Source organism: Cavia porcellus, unplaced genomic scaffold (genome assembly GCF_034190915.1).
Source record: "Cavia porcellus strain 051 isolate PalLab524CR breed Dunkin Hartley unplaced genomic scaffold, mCavPor4.1 scaffold_12, whole genome shotgun sequence".
Lineage (NCBI taxonomy): Eukaryota > Metazoa > Chordata > Mammalia > Rodentia > Caviidae > Cavia > Cavia porcellus.
The window spans coordinates 66,447,210-66,466,341 of record NW_026947495.1 but is presented as its reverse complement, the minus strand read 5'-3'; the positions used below and the strand labels follow the sequence as shown (position 1 = coordinate 66,466,341).

Sequence of the window (19,132 nt, the reverse complement as noted above, 5' to 3'; positions counted from 1 at the left end):
CTCCCCATTCTGTGTGTCCTTGAACCTTCCTTTAAATTCGCAGGTACTATCTCTATGGTATTTCTGTATAAACGCATGTTTATATAATGGTTTTTCTCTCCCTAATAAAATATTTGCTCAGCGCACTTAGGAAAAGCCATCCATTCACAACCACTTGTGGCATGTCCACATGTTCCTGTCATTGCTCTAAGGGGGGTGGACAGTGACAAATAATACAAAAATTTCTCCCTGAACAACAGGAATTATTCCTCACTCTTGTATAATTCACCGTAAAGTAATAGATCATTCTATTCCTAGTCAACAGTCAGATCAGTTGATGGAAGCTACCAAGAAACATCAACTTATGACCTGAATGGTCCCTGGTGACATAAAGAAACACTAGGTTTCAGGAGTTGTGAAGACAGACATCTGTAGTCCCACATGCTGTGTCCTCTCGTGTGTCCCGTTCGTTACCCTAATGTCAACCTCACCTGGCTCTGGGGCCTCATCTTTAGTGCTAGAGTTTCAAGGATTATGTGTACTTGGAGGGTTCAATCAAGTTTTCTGGCAAGACAGGTCTTCAATCTTGGCGCTACCCCAGGTCAGCATTTTTCAAGAGTAACATCAACATGAAAAAAGTGTCTATGTCCTCTTCTTTAAATTTTTATCTTACTCTTAGCCAATATTCTTAACAAATCTCCAGTCATCTGAGAAGAAGCTGCAAATTTTGTTCTTAGCTAGACTTGGTGACCAGGCCTTTATATGCCTTTGATAAATGAAGACAACTTCATAAATACAAAACTTAGCAAAACTAACCTTCATGAATACAAAACTTAGCAAAACTATTGTCTGAAACCTTCCTCAAGGCCAGAATAGGTACTCTAAATTGGTTGTTCTATAAACATTGATAGTAGTGGCCCCTGAATATCTTTTATTAGAAACTTGAGAACTCATCCAATGACAGATTTTTTCTTTCCCTCCCTCTAAGTGCTTGAGTTCAGAATTAAGTTTTAAGTCTCTTTGTGCATAGGGGCCATGCTGTGGAATATTCCAGTGCCTTGCTTTTATGGTTGCACTGCGGGTACTAAAGATGAAGTGGAGTGCAGTTTAGCAATCTGTGAAGTCTCAACATGTTTGTAGAGCTCAGTAGGAATCTTGGAAAAATACTTTTTTCCACATATTCAGCCTTTACTTTAGAGCTGTCGTAGCTTTCATGTTCTGGTACTTGAAATAAAATGAAAAAAAAAAAAAGAATAAACTGTAGGAATGATACCTCACTGTCATGGAATTCTGGTATCAGCAGGCATTAGCATCTTTTGAAGACACTGTACAATTAGCTCTTTTAATATCTACCTGCATATGAAGTAGGCTACTTGTGTCATTGCTGAATCCCTTTTGTAGATCAGAAGATTGAAAAATAACATCCAGTCTTCTGGTTTCTTCCAATTCAGAGCCCTGCCACTGAAAAACAAAAAATTTAAACATCAGACAGGCAAGAGCTGGTTTCCACTGTAACCTATCTTGAATTTAAATGTGCACTTTTCTCACAGGTTATTCATGTGGGACATATATTTTAACTACCCAATAAATCCTTGTGGCTCCTGAAGTTAGGTGGAAAATCCTCTTTTCAGTCTATTCTTCTTAGAAGATAGATTCGTCAGTCTTATACTTGTTTTCTCTTACTGCAAATATATTTTTCTAGAGTAGTACAGCAGAAAATATATCTTGTCTCTCTTACAGACTTGTCAATTACATATAATAGAAGTTCTTAAAAATTTTTCCAACAATTAAAAAATGTACATCTGGGCCTGATTTCTTCCAGCCTATGTAAAATGGTTCATTGTCATAATTGACAGAAGTGAACCCAGAACATTTTCTCCCACACATGCACTAAAGCTATCAAATCTACAGTGATGACTAATAGCCGCTCTCTCAAGTGGCTTGCTTTGAAGTTCTCATCTCCTGAAGGAGGCAGAGGCATTGATTTATTTATTAGTCAGCCACTCATATGTCAGTTATAGCTCATTTCCTCCCAAAAGCTGTCCCGATAGCCCTCTGTGACCTCTGAGCAGTGACTCCACTTGGCTGTTTCAGAGTCAGCATCTCAGCCTGGCCCGGGCTGTGTCCCACGGCACCAAGGAAAGCAGGATCCACTTCCGTGTAGAAGGACAGCACTGGACCAGGAGGCAGAAAACCTAGTTTTGGTTTCCTTCTTTTGTGATCTTGAGAAAGCTACTTAGTGCCACTTAACCCCATTTTTAAAATTAAGGTTGACAGTATCTCCTTAATTTCTCTTAATATCTCGAAAATTCAAATGTATTACACTTATGGGAAATTGAAGGTATAAGAATTTAGAAATTAGAAAATTGGAATTTAGAATTTAGAAAATGTCTGGAATTTAATGAATCTATAAAAAAATCAGCAATGTTATTCTTGCTTCAGCAGTATATAATACTAAAAATCAGCATTGAATACCATATTCCCATACTATATTAACAATTTAAAATAGTCAGAAACATCACATTTGTGAAAAGAATCAAAATTTCAATATCTACTGATATAAGTAATATTAAATTTTCCACTAATATATCTATCTCTTCTTTCCTAACTCCCTTAAATAAGCCAAATAATGTTTATCACTCTGTCTGGTGCCAAGGATATACCCATGTCAAAGACCTTGAGTTTAATAATTACTGCTCCAAGTGGGGCATGGTGGGACATGCCTGTAATTCAAGCACTCAGGAGACGAGGCAGGAGGATTACAGTGAGTTCAGCTCAGGCTACTCAGTGAGTTCAAGGTCAGCCTGAATTACACAGGGGGACCTTGTCTCAAAATAAATAAATAAACCAAAATATAACAATAACAATACATTGACACTCTATTTAAACATACTTACTATGATCGGTACTTAGCAGTTGCTCCATTTATACTAACTAAATGGGATAGTATTAGGACATACTTACTGCCTGAAGCAGTAAGGACAGGCTGCAAATGAATTGAAAGCAGGCTGAAGAAAGGAACTGTTGTGAGGTGCTTGGAAGTAACCACACCAGTTAGATTGGATTCTATTTTCTCGTCTACTTTCAGTGATATTTGGCTTTAAGGGCTACATGCAAAGGTATTTTAACCTCAGAACTGCGAACCTATGACACATTGTCCCTGAGTCCTCAGATATAATGATTATTTTATTTTTTAAATAGTGTTGATTTCCAAACATAGACCTTTATATTCACATGTTATTCATTAATCAAGCTGCAACTACGTTAAACTAGCTATTAAGAAAATATTTTAATCTCAGTCATAATAATCAGCACATCAAATTATCCTTCAGGTATTTACAATGGAAACTTGTTCCCCAAATTCCTTAGTCTGGTAAACAACGAACTCTTGAGTTTGATCCCCTCTACCAAAAAGGAAAAAAAAAAGACTCCTTGGCATTCTGATTTACACATTTTCCATTACTCCTCATGCCTCTACACACCTTTCTACTGAATTTAAATTGCCATTTGTGTGAGAAGGACCCATTTAACCTGCACTCTTAGCAGGGGCATCTAAGTTTGCTTCTTTTGAAAGGTGAACGATATTTTAAAGTATTATATAGACTTTTGGAGTATATACAAATGAGTGAAAACTATTATTTCTTATAAAAATATCAGTCTAAATTAAAAAATTTAAATTATGCTAGTAATTATAGCTCCATAGCTATTAGGAAAAGCAGAGAAATGTATTAGTCTTTAGAATCTGGGAGAGGGGTCAAAACGGATACCTTTTATGTCACTTCCTTCAGAACTTTCTAGAAAGACAGCCTGTACTAGATAGCCCACCAGTCCGTGTACAATCCGACCCTTCATTGTCTTCAGAGGGAGTGGCTGCCTCACAGGCTCGGCCCAATAATAGATGAGTAGTTTGTGAAGAAGCATTGTGACCCCTGGATGTGGAGTTCTTTGAAGCTACGTATCTGGGGAATAGTCCTTTTGTTACAGTGCAAGGGTAATATCAGAATTTCCTGGGAGTCGGTCATCATAGGAAATTATCAGCAATTCATAGACTTTCCTTTTTGCGTTCACTTTGGCCTCGAGGGTAATCACAAAAGATTATAGTCTCCATTTCAGCTTTCACATCACTGAAATATTCTTCTCTGTAGAGAGTGAGATTGATTTCACAGGACAGCTTTTAACCCCAGCTTTGGGAAGGCTAGTCAAGCTGTCATGTTTTGATATCTATCAATGATTGATACCGTGAGACTGTTCAGTTGTTCAGCAGACATATGATGATTCCTGCCTAATTATCAAAGTCTTTTAAATACAGTGGCATATCAGCATCTCATGTTACAAGCTATAGGTATTTGTCCATTTTAGTAAAAATACTAGAAGTTGTATGGAGACAGAAGGATGAATAGATTGAATAATAAATTTCAAATCAGTGTTGTGAATTTGAAGGGCCATGAATTCCAATAGATTAAATTTTAGGAAAGATGGAATAATTCAGGAATATTTCTGAAAATCTCAACAGGAATAATAGGATTATTAATACAAATGCCTTTTTGTCTCATAACATGCAATTGTTTTGTGAATGTTACTGAAAGATTTAGCATGTTTAATGACAACTTATTATATGGTTCATGTAGGTTTCTTTCCCTTCCTTGGTTAGGAAATCTTGGTACTATTCCCATGACCAAAATATAAGCAAAATGAATGCATTTTCAACTTGATGACCTTACTGTATTCACTTCTTGCTAATCTCTCTCTCTCTGTCTCTCTCTCTCTCTCTGTCTCTCTCTCTCTCTCTCTCTCTCTGTGTGTGTGTGTGTGTGTGTGTGGCTTTATTTAAAACATGAAGCAGCAAAGAGGGTTTTCTATCTGAGATAAATTTGATGAACAAAATAATTTTGCCTGGAAGTGATTATATTTTCTTACAAATTCAAAAGCAAATGAAGACAGTTCATTTTAAAATTACTTTTGATTTAAAATATAGTCTCTTTGCAGTCACATAAAAATTACTATAAATCAAATGGACAAATGTTAAATGTCAAGCTGTACCATTAACAAAGCCGTATTCAAGAAAGCAATTATCACTGTAGAAAGTAAAGCATTTTATTATAGCTTTTTATTTTACTTTACAGTTATCATATTTTGATAATACAAATACATAATATAATACAGAAATTCAAGCAAACTTGAACCAAAAACGTCTTCTCTAATCTGTACACATGAATACATCTGTACAAAAATAGTAAAATGAATCAGGACATAAAATGGTTTTGATATCCAACTTCCACAAAACCACTTAGGGACCACTTTGTCAATTAAATCCCTAAAATATTAAGTGTGACAAGGTTAAACGTGTAAGAAGAGACCAACAGCATCAACACAGATTTAGTGTGACGCCCTTGGATGGGAGTCAAGGAAGGGTAACAGATAACAAACAGGAGGCTCAGTTAAAGTTGAATTCCAGATTTAAAAAAAAAAACAATACTTTTTAGTGTATCCCATGGAATGTTTGCGCATCCTTATGGTAAAAACTTATTTGGTATTTATCTCAAATTCAGATTTAGCCCTGGGAGTCTAGCTCAGTGATAGAGTGTATGCTTAGACCTGTGCAACCATCAATAAATTACTTGAATTTCACTGTCACCCCATACTTCTACTTACTAACTCTGGTGACTGTAATAGAAAATCCAGGTTCTTGCTTGAGGATTTCAAGAAAGTCACCAAAATCCTCAGTGTCTCATCCGTCAAGTGAAAAAGTTGTGCTAATATCACACTGATGGGTCTAAAGTCTGGGCTACTGGCTTTAACCAGAACTCAATTTTCAGTGTCTTATTGTACTGAATTTGCAGTTAGAATTTTGTTTAGGGAAGGCATTCTTAGACTTTTGAACTGAAACAAATAAAGAAACCAGTCTGAAATTGTAGATGATCCTCAATGTTTGGCCACTGTGTAGTGGACGAGCGGCATGAGGACTGAGCCCAAGGTGCTGCCTGTTGCAGGTTTCTTGATTTGCATAGAGTCTCTCTAGTTCTCTTTAACACACACACAACTTTATTAGTATGTGTTTATAATACATAATGAATACATCATGGAGGTGGAGGTTGAGTCCTAGCCATATTGGATCATAATCTTTACATCCTCGCTCCTCCTTCCTCTCTCTACCTAGATTCCCTTCCCATTTACAAAACCCTTATCCATTCTTCATTATCATCTTGTTAGAATAAGAGTAAGAAATGTGTTGTCTATCTGGGGGAAAAATATTTCATTTCCACTTTGCTTTGAAAAGTTAAGAATATATCCAAACAGGCTCAGATTTCTGTTTTTGCATTTCCTTCCCCTCGCAAGGTTTTCCTTTCCGCTTCATACCTTTTTAATTTGTGCCCCATAGACCTGTTTTTGTCTCAACATCAGGATATATCTGATTGGCTACAGAACAGTATTTTGAACATTAGCATTAGGCATTAGCAGATGATTTTGAAAAGATGTCATTTAATGAATTTTGGTGTTCGGGATGTGTATTGATTATTAAATCAAGAAAGCTCACCACTTCCCTAGTCTCTCTGAAAGACCTTGTATCATTTTTTTTTAGCCAGTTGCCAGCAAACAAGCAAACACATTCTTACTTATTTACTTGGATTTGGAGACTTAGTACCAGTTGTTTTTGAACTACATCTGTAAGTGGCAGCCTGTAGCCTTTGGTTAGTTGTACACTTTTTTTTCCTCCTAAAGAATTCTATGTTTAAAAAAGATACTTCTCAAAATTATTTTTGGGACTAAATTTGTGTCATGGCAGTTTAACTGTTAGAATATTTTAGAGTCATTTTCAAATCATTATTTTAAAAAGAACAAAAGAAAAAAAACAAGAACCGAGGGCCATCTTTTTCTTAGATATTTGTCCTGGCCTTCCAAACGTTAGGATGAGTCTCTTCAAATAATGTCATAAAATAGTTATGATATACCCTCAGATGAATCTTGATGTCATTTAATATTTTGTATATTTATCTAAAAACTATTCTTTAGTTTGTCTTCCTGAAATGATTTACTTATTTATTTTACCCTGAGGAGACAAGATACATACTAAATAGCATAGGAAGCATCCGACCCATTTATTTTTTATTCTATTGGCGAATTTGATTCCTTTTCCCATCATACTGAACAGTAAATTTTTAACCAGCTTTGTTTGTATTTGTATTTGGATCATATAGTTCATTGTAGCTATCTATTTATGATAGAAAAATTTGGTGTATATTTAAATTAAAAAATTGTCACAGTAAAAGACATATTGCCCTTACTACGTCTCAAAAACTCTTTCTTACTTCAAATGTGTTCTTTTAACTGCTCTGTCCACTTTTGAAAACAATTCTAGAAGTCCTTTTTCATGGCTTTATTTGCAGTATAGTGGCTGCCTAGGTGTCCTAAATCTATTCAAAACATTTACCTTTCATTTCAACTCAGAGAAAACTGAAAGTTGCACGGTGTCATATGCAGAGAACAGGGCGGATGAGGACACCCTGTAATGTAGGTGATTTGGGGCAGCAATATTCACTATACTTTTTAGCGTAACTCCATGAAGACACTCATGAAAAAATGCTTCCAGAGCTGCTTCAGAAATTAACCAGAACATTGGGATAAGCGTGTTAGAAACAAGGGGAAATATTTTGATTTTTTGTAATAAATTATATTTAAATTCAAACATTCACTATATTTTCTGATCCCTTCTTGTATGTGTTAAGCTTTAAAATTTTAGTATATGTTGTTAAGAAATGTGAATTGTAAGAACTTACAGGCTAGTAACTTTTCCACAGACAAAAAATATTAATAGTATTTACTATCATTTTATTTCTTTTCCTGGGCTATTAAAATTTCTTGTATAGATAAATTCTTAATATTCCCTAAAAGATTCCAGGTATTTTTTTTAATCTTCCTTTAAAAAATGTGTAACTTTTTCACATTCATTCCAAAAAATATCAAGTGATATTTTATGAACGCTTTGTCTCATTATCTTTGAAAGAGGCTATAGATCCCCCAACTCTGTATGTGACCAGAAAATTAAAAGCTTTTAACAACTTTCTTTGTAACCTGATGGAAAAACACCTCTCATTCCTAATGGTTTCCAGTCACATGTAAACATTTGCTTATCCAGGAATGGAAACAAACAAGGAAAAGCACAAGTTTCCTTTAAAGACATAATTCAGCTCATTACCTTAATGCTTTTTCCTTACATTGAGAGCAGCCGTTTGCAACTGGGGTAAAGTGGGCCTGGATTTCCCAATACATCAAATTAACCAATTAGCCTTTGTAGGTACATTTTTAACCTGAATATGGAATCATATGCAACAGAATTTCAGTTCTTTATTTTACTCATCTAAACCTCAAATAGGACCATCACCCCAAAGATTGCTGGGTAAATACGTGTTAGTGACAACTAGGGATGAGTGAACACATAATTAGGTCTCATGCACATACCAAAGTGAGTTAAAAGTCTCATTTGTCAAACCAAACTTTTTGAAAAGCTCTTTGATGTGGCTTCTTAAAATTACCCAGTAGCATAACTACAGCTTTGCTGCATCTCGCTTGATCCCTGGCAGCGCGGAAAATCACCAGGCATGTTGAGCAGCCAGGAAAATGGAGCATTTTAAGTTCATACTGACCACATTCGTTACATGCTAGGATCCACTGTCAGGACTAGACATTCAACCTCAGTAAGAAATAGGAATCTAACCTGAAATCCTCACCCACTAACAAAGTCACAACAAAACTGTCTGAAAATAATCTGAAAAATTATTCCTTCCACTCAGGACAGTTTAAGAATTTAATTATCTGTCAGAAGAATTACTGGGTTTCCCCTAAAGAAAGGGAGGAGGTAAAAAATCGACAGTCTATTTGCTTTTAGTTTTTTGCTTTTACCATTTGGTGACTCTAAAGTTCTAAAAGCATTAAAGTTGAAAAATAAGATTTTGCTGTGACATCTTCAACAGTGGCTTTAAATTCTAGACAAAATACTATTTATTTTAAAAATGAAATTAAGGGTTATTTTGCTATTCACTAAATACAGAACCAAGTACTGGCCAGCCGAGCTGTACAGAAACCCAGTAGGAAGGCCCCAGGCAAGACACAGCCGGTACTTAGCACTGATTCTGAGAGAACTTCAGTGCAGATTTCTGCCTCTTTCTTCTCGGGAACTTGATGGTGGTGGTTCTCAGATTATTTGTTGTCTTGGTACTTGGTAGTTGAAGAAAATCCTCAGCAAATACCTTACAGACTACTCTGAAAGACAAGGAGCAAGCTTTAAATAAATGTTCATATAAAATGCTTAACCTCTAGAGATCATAAAGCCCAAAAATATGCTAAGTCCTTTACTATCAGAATGATTTACAAAGAAGGTGGCAGAGACAGACATCCCTTAACATTGTGTATGTATCCTTTGATTTTTCCAAAAAACAGAACCAAGATGGAATTTCTCCAGAAAAGCTACTAGAAAATGTAGACTTTAGTCCTTCTCTATTTTTTTTTTTTTTTTTTTTTTTTTTTGCAAAACAGATCTTCAGTTGGACAGATCAAGGATTTTCCCCCTTATGCTAATCATTGCTTGTCTCTGAAATACACACCTCCTGCTTGACGACTCTGAGTTCTCCAAAGAGGGCCTGACAATATGGAATTTGAAAGAGATCAAACTTTCTAAATTTATTAGTATAATAGAAAATCAAAATAAAATATCTGTATTTACTCCAGGAGGGCACCTCACAGACCTACTTCTGTCCTAATGGGAATATGTTGACTTCTTTTAGGAAGGCTTGCCACTGGGCCATAGTTAATTTCTACAGCAATCAGAGGCTACTAGTTGTCAACAAGCCTCAGAACATTGGAAAGCCCACAACATGTTGACAAATTAGCTATAGTAGTAATAATAATAAAAATATTATTGGGTCTGGTACTTAGATATAACTGGTATTTTCTATCCCACAGTGCACATTGTGTTATCTTACCCTCTCTTTCTAGTTCTGAATGCCTGGTTGATGTTCCACAGAGCTAATGGTATCCTCGAAGGCAGAGCCATTGTTGATGTTGTTTACAAGGCATGGCCAACGTGTGGTTTCAACAAAGAGCTGGGGATTCAAGGGGGAAGCACCTTTCAAAATATTGACTCTTGCTTAAATCAGCAGTGAGTGATGCGTGATCCATCTTCCTTTCAGCACCTGTGATGGCATTCAGGCAGACCCTGTCTAGTGCTCTGGTAGGAGAGGTGTGGTCAGGATGGCAAGAGTCAGCCTTTACACATTCCACATGCAGAAATGCAAATCTCACAGTAAAATGCAATCCCACTCTCATATTCCATATGGTTTTATTGAGTCTTCTGATTTCAAAATCTAAAATAGCACAGAGTTGAGTGGTTGAACTAATGGTGTCAACAATATTCAATCATCCGTATTTCGGGAGCTTTGAGAGAAGAAATTTGCCTTTGTTACAGCCACACCTTTTTTTTCTATTTAAGTTTTCAAGGATTGGAAGAAAATAAAACATTAACAAAAAGTTTGTGGGCATGATATTTAAATATGAAAAGTAAAACTTTTTTTGAAGTAACTTTAGAGAAGTATTGCTGTTTGGTAACAGTGACTATCACTTTTAAATGTGTTGCTTCATGAATATCTAGTTTTAATGAAACCCTATTGTCTTGACAAAAGAAGGGATGAAAATAGTTACTGTTTTTGCACTACTGTAATTGGATAATATGACATTTGAAAATTTGGTGCTTAGCCAAACTTCCCTTAAACCCTTTTAGTAGCTGAGGTTTAATAGCTGAGGTCTTTGCAGTTCATCCAAGACAGGTGCAAATGATGACTGCCACCTGCTCACATGTAATCTCCAAGTATTTCTAGAATTTTTTGTCTTGTGTGCACCCTGAACAGTAATAATGGGGAAAGAGGATAGAACAAAATTTTATGGATTGCTTTCCTGAAGTTGCATGAGAAGAAATAGACTTATTGTAAAAACAGTAGCAATGGGTCAGAAAGAGAAAACCCAGACTCACTTCTCCAGAGACTTTTACTGAGGCATCACGTAACTGGTGTATATTTACATAAGCAACTGCAGGCTGCAGCAGCTCCGGAATACTCAGCCTCCATCCCCAAACCCAGTGCCACACATGATACCGTTATCCTTGCAGGCTTCCTTTAGCAGCAGGGAACAGTGATGAGACGGACTTCTGATTGCCTTTGTAGCCTGACTCCAGCACCTCTGAATTTCAGAGTAATAAGTAATAGAATCCCTCAAAGCCTGGGATTTTGTATTTGTCAGAAGAGGATAATAATCCCATTTGTGTCATGCGATGGTAGAGACTCTAGGAGATGATCCCTTGGTACTATTCCAGCATATAGTGAGAACTCTGTGAAGCTAAAAAGTTCTTATGATGTTGTTTATTGTGGTTTTTACACTGCTAGAAAGAGGAATTAAAAAGTAAATACCTCTGGGCAGATGACACATTGTGGTCACTGTTTAAGGGAAGATCTTGGATGCCTAAAGTGTGATCCAATCAAAAAGGGAGAGGATCCCAACAGGAGCAAGGCAAATGAACCAGACCTGCGTGTGCCTCTTTTTGCCTCATTATTTTGCTTAACACAGACTTCTTTTCCCAGCCTTTGGAAAAGTAATAGGATGGCTGAGCAAGTTCGTAAGTCTACTAAGGTTTCATCTAGAAGATCATGCAGAGTCTAAATATCACCTAGTATTATGTGTTATGTCAAGTCTTTTGATCACGTAGGCCCTCCCTTGAATTCATTCTACCTTTAGCCTAGTACTGCAGCATTTCTTTCTGGTATGTCTAAACTTTATTTGCAGCTGTGTATTTTTAAATGACTGTTTGCACTGTGAAGATGTAAATTGCTTTTTTGCATACTCAGTGAAAGCAATGAACTTCTAAAAAATTCACACAGATTTGTAGTCTCAATAATCTTGGCAAATATATCATAGATGTTTATTCTTACTTTGGTGTTGAAAATATAACAGATGATGTGATAAAGCCCAGCTTCATTAATTCATTTTATAATCACCATAATATAATGTTAATTTGCCCATACATAGCCTCCAATTAGCTCTTCAACTCCTGGTAACAGCCACGAGCTCATCTGTTACCTACCAGTTCATTGTACTAATAGGTTTCGCTTTTCATTTCTACGTGATTTTCATTAGACAAACTGGCCAGTGTTAACTCTTGCTACTCTTTGAATAAGCATTTCAATGTCTTTACTCAGAGATGAGCAAGGAAAATGGGTTTTTTAAACTTTAAAACATGTAAATGTATTTGCTAGTATCAAAATTCCAAAATGTATTTGTTAGTATCAAAATTCTTAACTTTTATTGTTTTACCCTCCCCTCCCCCAAAAAAACTGGGGATCAATAAATTCTGCCAGGTAAGGAATGTTAGTAACTACAGCTATGTGGTAGGGCTTTTCCCCCCTCATTAAATATCTTTAGAATAATTTACCAATGAATCATAATTTTCCCAGGCTAAAGATAACTTTTTTGTGCAATTCAAACTAACATGAGCAAATTTAATATGACTGACATTTTTCATTTAAAATGTATATACATTTTAATAAAGATTATTAAAAGCACTCATCTTTAACAATTAAATATCTATGAAATCTCAGTTGAATCTTTAAAGATATGTTTACTGTGTAATTTCATTTCCTCCAATAATTTACATGAGTGTTCTCCATACAAAGCCATTATTATAAAGATACATAGTTTTGATTCTCCTAAATTGAATCACTTGTGCTTATAACATTTTAGGATTTATGACAATGTTGTTATACATACTAAATGCTTTATTCATTTGGAAAATTGGAGATTGAATAAAGGAATTGATTTAGTTGTATATATCTCATTATGATAGAGAACAGATATCACACTAATGTAAAAAATTGAATAGAACTTAGTACCATAGTTATTTTCATCTAACTTTTAGAGCCTGATAGAAATTCTAAAAACAAACATTCAGACTTGTACCACTTTCTCCTTTTTAAAAATCTGAAAAGTTTTGTATGTTCCTGCCAAGTTAAGATCTCACTGAAATGGTTCAGGTTATTTGTGGTTATTGCATGAGATACCAAATGATCAAAGCATCACCTCGACAATATCTGCTTCAGGGTTATCAGACAAACTGACAGGTGAAGAATTATTTTTTATACTACTTACAGTTTTCTTTTAATTAAATCATGTCCCCCAAATATTTGAATAAAAGCTATAATTATAGAATGCTATGAGGAAGAAAAAGGAGATTTAGACAGGAGGAAAAAGTGAATCTTCCTAAAATTCCTGTGAGGAAATAGAGAATCAAGTGACAACTAGAGAATATCTTTCCAAATGAGAAATATAGGGAAACAGTTTTGATAAGATTAGTGATAAACATTCAAAGAATGGAAAGACAGCAGGAGTTAATGACAGGTGACAAAGAAAAGGTAAATGGGCTGTGTTTATTTAGTTGATTTGGGGAAGAAAATTAGGATTATGTATATTCGTTTAAAAAGCCAATTTTGATGAACTTTTAGAAGGAGACTTCTTAGTCAGATTATGGGACATGTGTAGTTCAGAATTTACCCTGTACTTCAGATTGGAGAGCTCTTAGCCTTAGAATTGAGGGGTATTTTTGGGGTTGATATGATGCAAATGTGAGATACGAGCAGAATAAAATTGTATCAGGAGTTATTTGAAAAATTATATGGGCAGCCAATGGTCTCAGGAACTTAAAAGGAACATTTACACTTAAAGATTGTGCTGGGGACATCAGTAGTTTTTTTGGTTTACTAAAAATTTGAGACTTTATTTTTGTAAATCAATATTTTGTCTCTGCTTTTGTATTGTGATGTGGAAGCAACTGAGATACAAGTGTTTATTTTAAATAATGGAAGTTTTTATGTTTAATGTTAATTCTTCATGTATTTTTGAAATAAGTAATAGGGAAGAATATACATTAAAATGGATTTTATGAATATCGTTTATGTTTTTAAAAGTATTTGAATTTGCTTTAAAGATAAAATATTAAGTTGTGGATATAGCAAAAACAATAATATGTGGAAAACTGGGAATTACTTATACAATTTTATCTCTTACTTAACACATCACGAGGTAAAAATATTTTTTAAAGTCTGAGAACAGAAAATATCTCAATAAAATGCTCTATTTTTTAATTGTGGATGTTTTATCCTGCCAGTACCTTAGGCTATTTTATTTTTAAGCCTCTCCAAACAGATTTGCTATTATCTAGTAGCCAACAGAAAATGTAGTCTCATATTTTACAAGTGGGCGGACTTAAGTTTATGCACCTGTGAATAAAATGAGAAAATAAACTAAGATTTTATTTTCTGACATTTTGACATTTTCCTTACCCCACAGAGGATTTTATTTTATTTTTTCTCATTAAATAAAATTTAAGGGCTAGGGCTGTAGTTCAATAGTAGAGCGCTCTTTATTTATTATTTGGGTTTCTCATATAAGAGCAACCATGCAATATTTAATCCTGTCTGTCTGATTTATTTCACTTAACATAGATGATAAGAAATAGAGACATATATCTTTCTCGAATGGGAAGGAAGTCAAGAGATGTAGGGGAAGGAAAGGGAATGAAAAAAGGAAATAATATATGTGACACACATATACCAACTCCACACAAAAAATGCAAATACTATGTACTGCAAATGTATACTATGTAAATTTTTAAAATAAAATATTTAATTTAAAAAGATAGTAAAATGACTACCTAATCTATTGTGAGGCCCTGGGTTCCATCCCCAGTATGGCCAAAAAGAAAAAAAAAATGAATAAATCAAAAGATAGACTAATTTAATAAAAGCAAAAGATAGACTAATTTACTACTCAAAAGCTCTTTAACTCACCCTTCTTTCTACTGTATGTAAGTTCTTTGACGTACTATTTTTACCCCTGCTGATTTATAATCATGACTAAGGATAGTCTTCGTTTCTCCTCTCTATCAGATGTCATCAACTAAGCCAATGCTAAACTGTAACCTTAGGAGAGTTCCCAGATGATGGTGTCAGATGATCCGTCCCTGTTCGTGTTACATCTGTTTATGAGTAATGCTTTGTTCATTGCCTGCATTGTTTTTCCACTGCCAGTTGTCTGATATTAATGCTGGAGATTATTATCTAGAATACACAAGAGAAGCACTGCTGGGTCTCTTTTTATAAGCTCTGTAGATAGAGATATTTCTTTTTCTGAGTGTCGTAAGAGCTCTGTGCCATACTTTTTCTGCGGCTGAGTGCTTTCATCACTCTGTATTTCTCTGAATACATATTATATATGCAAGCCAAAAGAGAGGGAAATTGCAGGCTATAAGTCAAAACTTCACTTGATCAATATTTAAACAATGGTTGCATATTAATCAATTTCCTATAGGCATCTGAGAGTACACTTGTGACATGCATTTCCAGTAGGATGAATTTCAATCTATAGTAGCTGAAAGTTAATAAATTATTTTAAAATAAATATCAACATTTTCTGTGCTATAAGAAGAGCCTGACATTTATCACACTGTAAATCAAAACTTAAGACCTTGAATATATCTGCAATAACTGTCACTGAGGTTATCTGAAGCCACGTTAAGTATTACCTTCTACAGGGAAACCATTAACAGCTTTAACTTGACAAAGACGTATTCTCACTGTATGATTCTTTGGGAGTTTCTCAAGCCTCCTTTTATAGGCACAAGATTTCTTGGGATGTGACGATTGTGCTGTGTGCGTTTTTTTATTATGATTTTAAACAAGTGTTTTGTTTTTGTCATTTGCTTTTGTTAATTCCTAGAGACAAGAACATTACTGTTGAGTGAGATTCCTTATTATCTTCACTTAGGAACTAAAAGTAAAAACCTTAAAGCATGATATAACTATTTTAATTTGCTGGCTCTATGGTCTATCCTTTGAAGTTATACATTGACTATTTCCTCATTTGCTCTTCAGATGGATCCTGTGCAAAAAGCAGTCATTAACCACACATTCGGAGTATCCATCCCTCCAAAGAAGAAACAAGTGATTTCCTGTAATGTCTGCCAGCTTCGCTTTAATTCGGACGTGAGTATCACCTCTCCATTGCTGTTGTCTAGCTGGATGTCTGACGGGTCTGGAGATGTACCCCTGTTCACACTGGCAAATGTGCCAGACATTGTTCCTAGTCATGGCCCACTCATATCAAGGTGCCAGGTTTCCAAGGAATTGGGGTTCAGTACTTCAAACCTGACCAACAGTTAAGTGATTAATGTCTAAAATTAAGAACTGATCTGTGTAATCAGTCTCATCAATATTATTTAATGCTAAACCTCTTCATACTTACTTGTTAAAAATACTTCAAAAGTAAAAATAAGAAAAATATCAAACTGTTACAAATACTAAAGAAACTATTATTATTGATTTTGAAATAAAGTATCACATTTAATGTGTGTGTGCCAAATCTTAAATACATCAGAGTAATTTACAGTGTTTACAGTATGATTTATATCTTCTTTGAGCATGGAAATATAGAGAAACTTCCTAAGTTATTTTACCTGGTTAACATAAAGATTCTGTTTAGAAAAGACAAAAAAGCCGGGTGTGGTTTTGCATATCTATAATCCCAGTACTTGGGAGGCTCAGGCAGGAGGATCACCATGAGTTTGAGGCCAGCCTGAGCTACATAAATAAGTTCAAGGCCAGCCTGTGCCACATAGTGAGACACTGTCTTAAGAAAAAACAAAAACAATTAAAAGGGTAAAATATCAGTCTTTTTTATGAAAGCAAATTTTTAAGTGTATAAATAAAATAGTAAGAAAACAAAATAAATTTAGTAATTTTGAATTATCAGGTAAACTCAATTACCACTGCAAATTAGAATTTGAGGGCTCTATATTATGTGTTTTTCCTGATTATATTATATATTATATGTATTATATATGTTTTCCTAAAAGTTATTCATTATTATTTGAAAATGCTGAAATAATAACTATCCTTGTCCATGTATACTGTGAAGTGATATTTTGGTAAATACAGAGTAAGCACAATAACAATTTTAGTCATTGGGAAAAAAAGAGAAAGTTCATCATGATTTATGAAATTATATTTAATTCAATTTTTAATCAAAAGGCCAATGAATTTTTGCAGTACCCATAAAATTCAATGCTCAGCAATTTGAATGTACCTAAATAAATTAAGAGAAATATTCTCTTAAGATTTCATCTGAAATATTATTATTAGGATGTGTCACTTCTCCAAAGCTGTAGACCCAGAAGAATCCTGCTTTAAATCTCAAAGGCTTTGTTTTCTTTTTAGAAAAGTATGTACTGTTCCTAAACATATACAAAGTAAAGAAAACCCATAAATGGGCTGGGGGTGTGGCTTAATGATAGAGTTCTTTTATTGCATGCACAAGGTCCTGAGTTGGATTCCCAGCACCAACAAAAAAATAAAAATAAAATATTTTTAAAATCCACAAAGGAGCAAAAGGTTCTCTTTTGAATGATAAAAATATTTTATGTCTTTATCATTGATCGCCTGTCGTTTTTAAATCACAGAACTGAACACCTAAAAAAAAAATAGTTTACCATATAGAGAGTATACCTCATTAACCCGATTAGGAGACATCAGTGATATGAGCCACAAAATATTTTGCAAACAGAAGACAAATTTTTGTAGCGATGTGACAATTAAATACAATAAACAATAGTATTTCTATTAATTTAAGATACTATAAAAGACTTTTGCAAGAATAGACAGGATGTTGAACACTGAAATAGATACAAGTATATTTAACAGTTTTGTCCACTTATCCAAATTTCTATAGTAACCTAGAGAAACTAAAGTCTCTTTACCTAAATGAAAATGTTTGCTCCTTTGTGGACCCCTTGAAATGAATGCCCGCCTAAATACGGGCTGCGTTTCTCACTGCAGCAATACCAGACGTTGAGAGCATCTCACAGTATCATAGAAACAGATTCGAATTGAAATTTTAAAATTTGGCAAAAAATGCCGAACTTCCTGACGCCTGTGGATGTAAAGTTAGAGAACTGTTTGATACAAAGACACTCACAAAAAAGGACTTGCCTGTTAGAAAAGTTAATTTAAGAAGAGAAAATTCAGAAGGCTAATGACCTATTGGCTCTACGAAACAGAGGTTTTGTCTATCAAGTCAATAGTAGAAGTCTTGGAGCAATTTTTATTTCTTCAAATTTAAAAAAAAAAAGTCCTTTACTAAGATTCAGAAATCTTAGTAAACTTAAAAGATGCATTGAGGAGCCAGGGATACAGCTCAGTGGCACAGCGCCTGCCTGGCAAGTGAGGTTGTAAGTTTGATTCCCAATACAAAAACAGACAAACAAAAAAATGCATTGAAAAAAATCTAACGCTAACCCTTCCCTTGTTTTCTGCCCCTCTTTATCGTTCCATATTTGTAACCACTTTCATATTTTCACATCTTCCCAGTGTTTTTGCAAATACATCTAAATATGAATATGTTTTCTTTCCTTTTCCACATACGGCGTAGCATATTTTATGTATGCTTTTCTTTGTTTTGCGTTTTTATACAACAGTATATGCTCAAGAATTTACCCCAAATAAAGATAGAAAGCTTTTGGTTCACTCGCCTGTCTTCCTTTCTTCCTTCCTTCCTTCCTTCTTTCCTTTCTTCCCCGTTTCCTTTCTCTTTCTCTTTCATCTTCAATATGATAAGTAAAGATGTCCCTATCCTAAACTGTGGAGCCTGTTAATATGTTGCCTTACACAGCAAAAGGCAGAGTAACAGGTGGAATTAAGCGTTCCCATCAGCTAACCTTCAAGTATAGATTGTCCTGGGTTGTCCTGTGGGCCCAATGTAAGCACAAGGCTGCTTCAAGCTCAACATGGTAGAACAGGCAGCAGTCAGTAATGCAAGATGAGACGGCCCCAACTGACTTTTGTTGGCTTTGAAGGTAAAAGAAGGGCCTGTGAGCCAAAGAATGAGGGCAACATCTAAAAATCTAGAAAAGCAAGAACATTGATTTTTCCCTAGTGTGCAGAAGCTAGGTCAGTCCTGCAGACGCCTTGATTTTAGCTTCATGAGACCCACATCAGACTTCTGGAACTATGAGATAATAAATTTGTGTTTGAAGTTTGTAATAATTTGCTAGGAAAGCAATAGAAAG

The 19,132-nt window shown here is 34.8% G+C and overlaps 1 protein-coding gene across 8 annotated transcripts in view; it reads left to right on the top strand.

The window, feature by feature from the left end:
• Positions 1 to 19,132, top strand: part of Znf385b (zinc finger protein 385B) — a 284,441-nt gene that overhangs the window by 202,438 nt on the left and 62,871 nt on the right. For all 8 annotated transcript variants that reach the window (XM_003478507.5, XM_013142520.3, XM_023561095.2 and 5 more), the window contains one exon: positions 15,945 to 16,055. In XM_003478507.5, the coding sequence (XP_003478555.1) occupies positions 15,945 to 16,055 (111 nt within the window). The remainder of the gene's footprint in view (positions 1 to 15,944; positions 16,056 to 19,132) is intronic.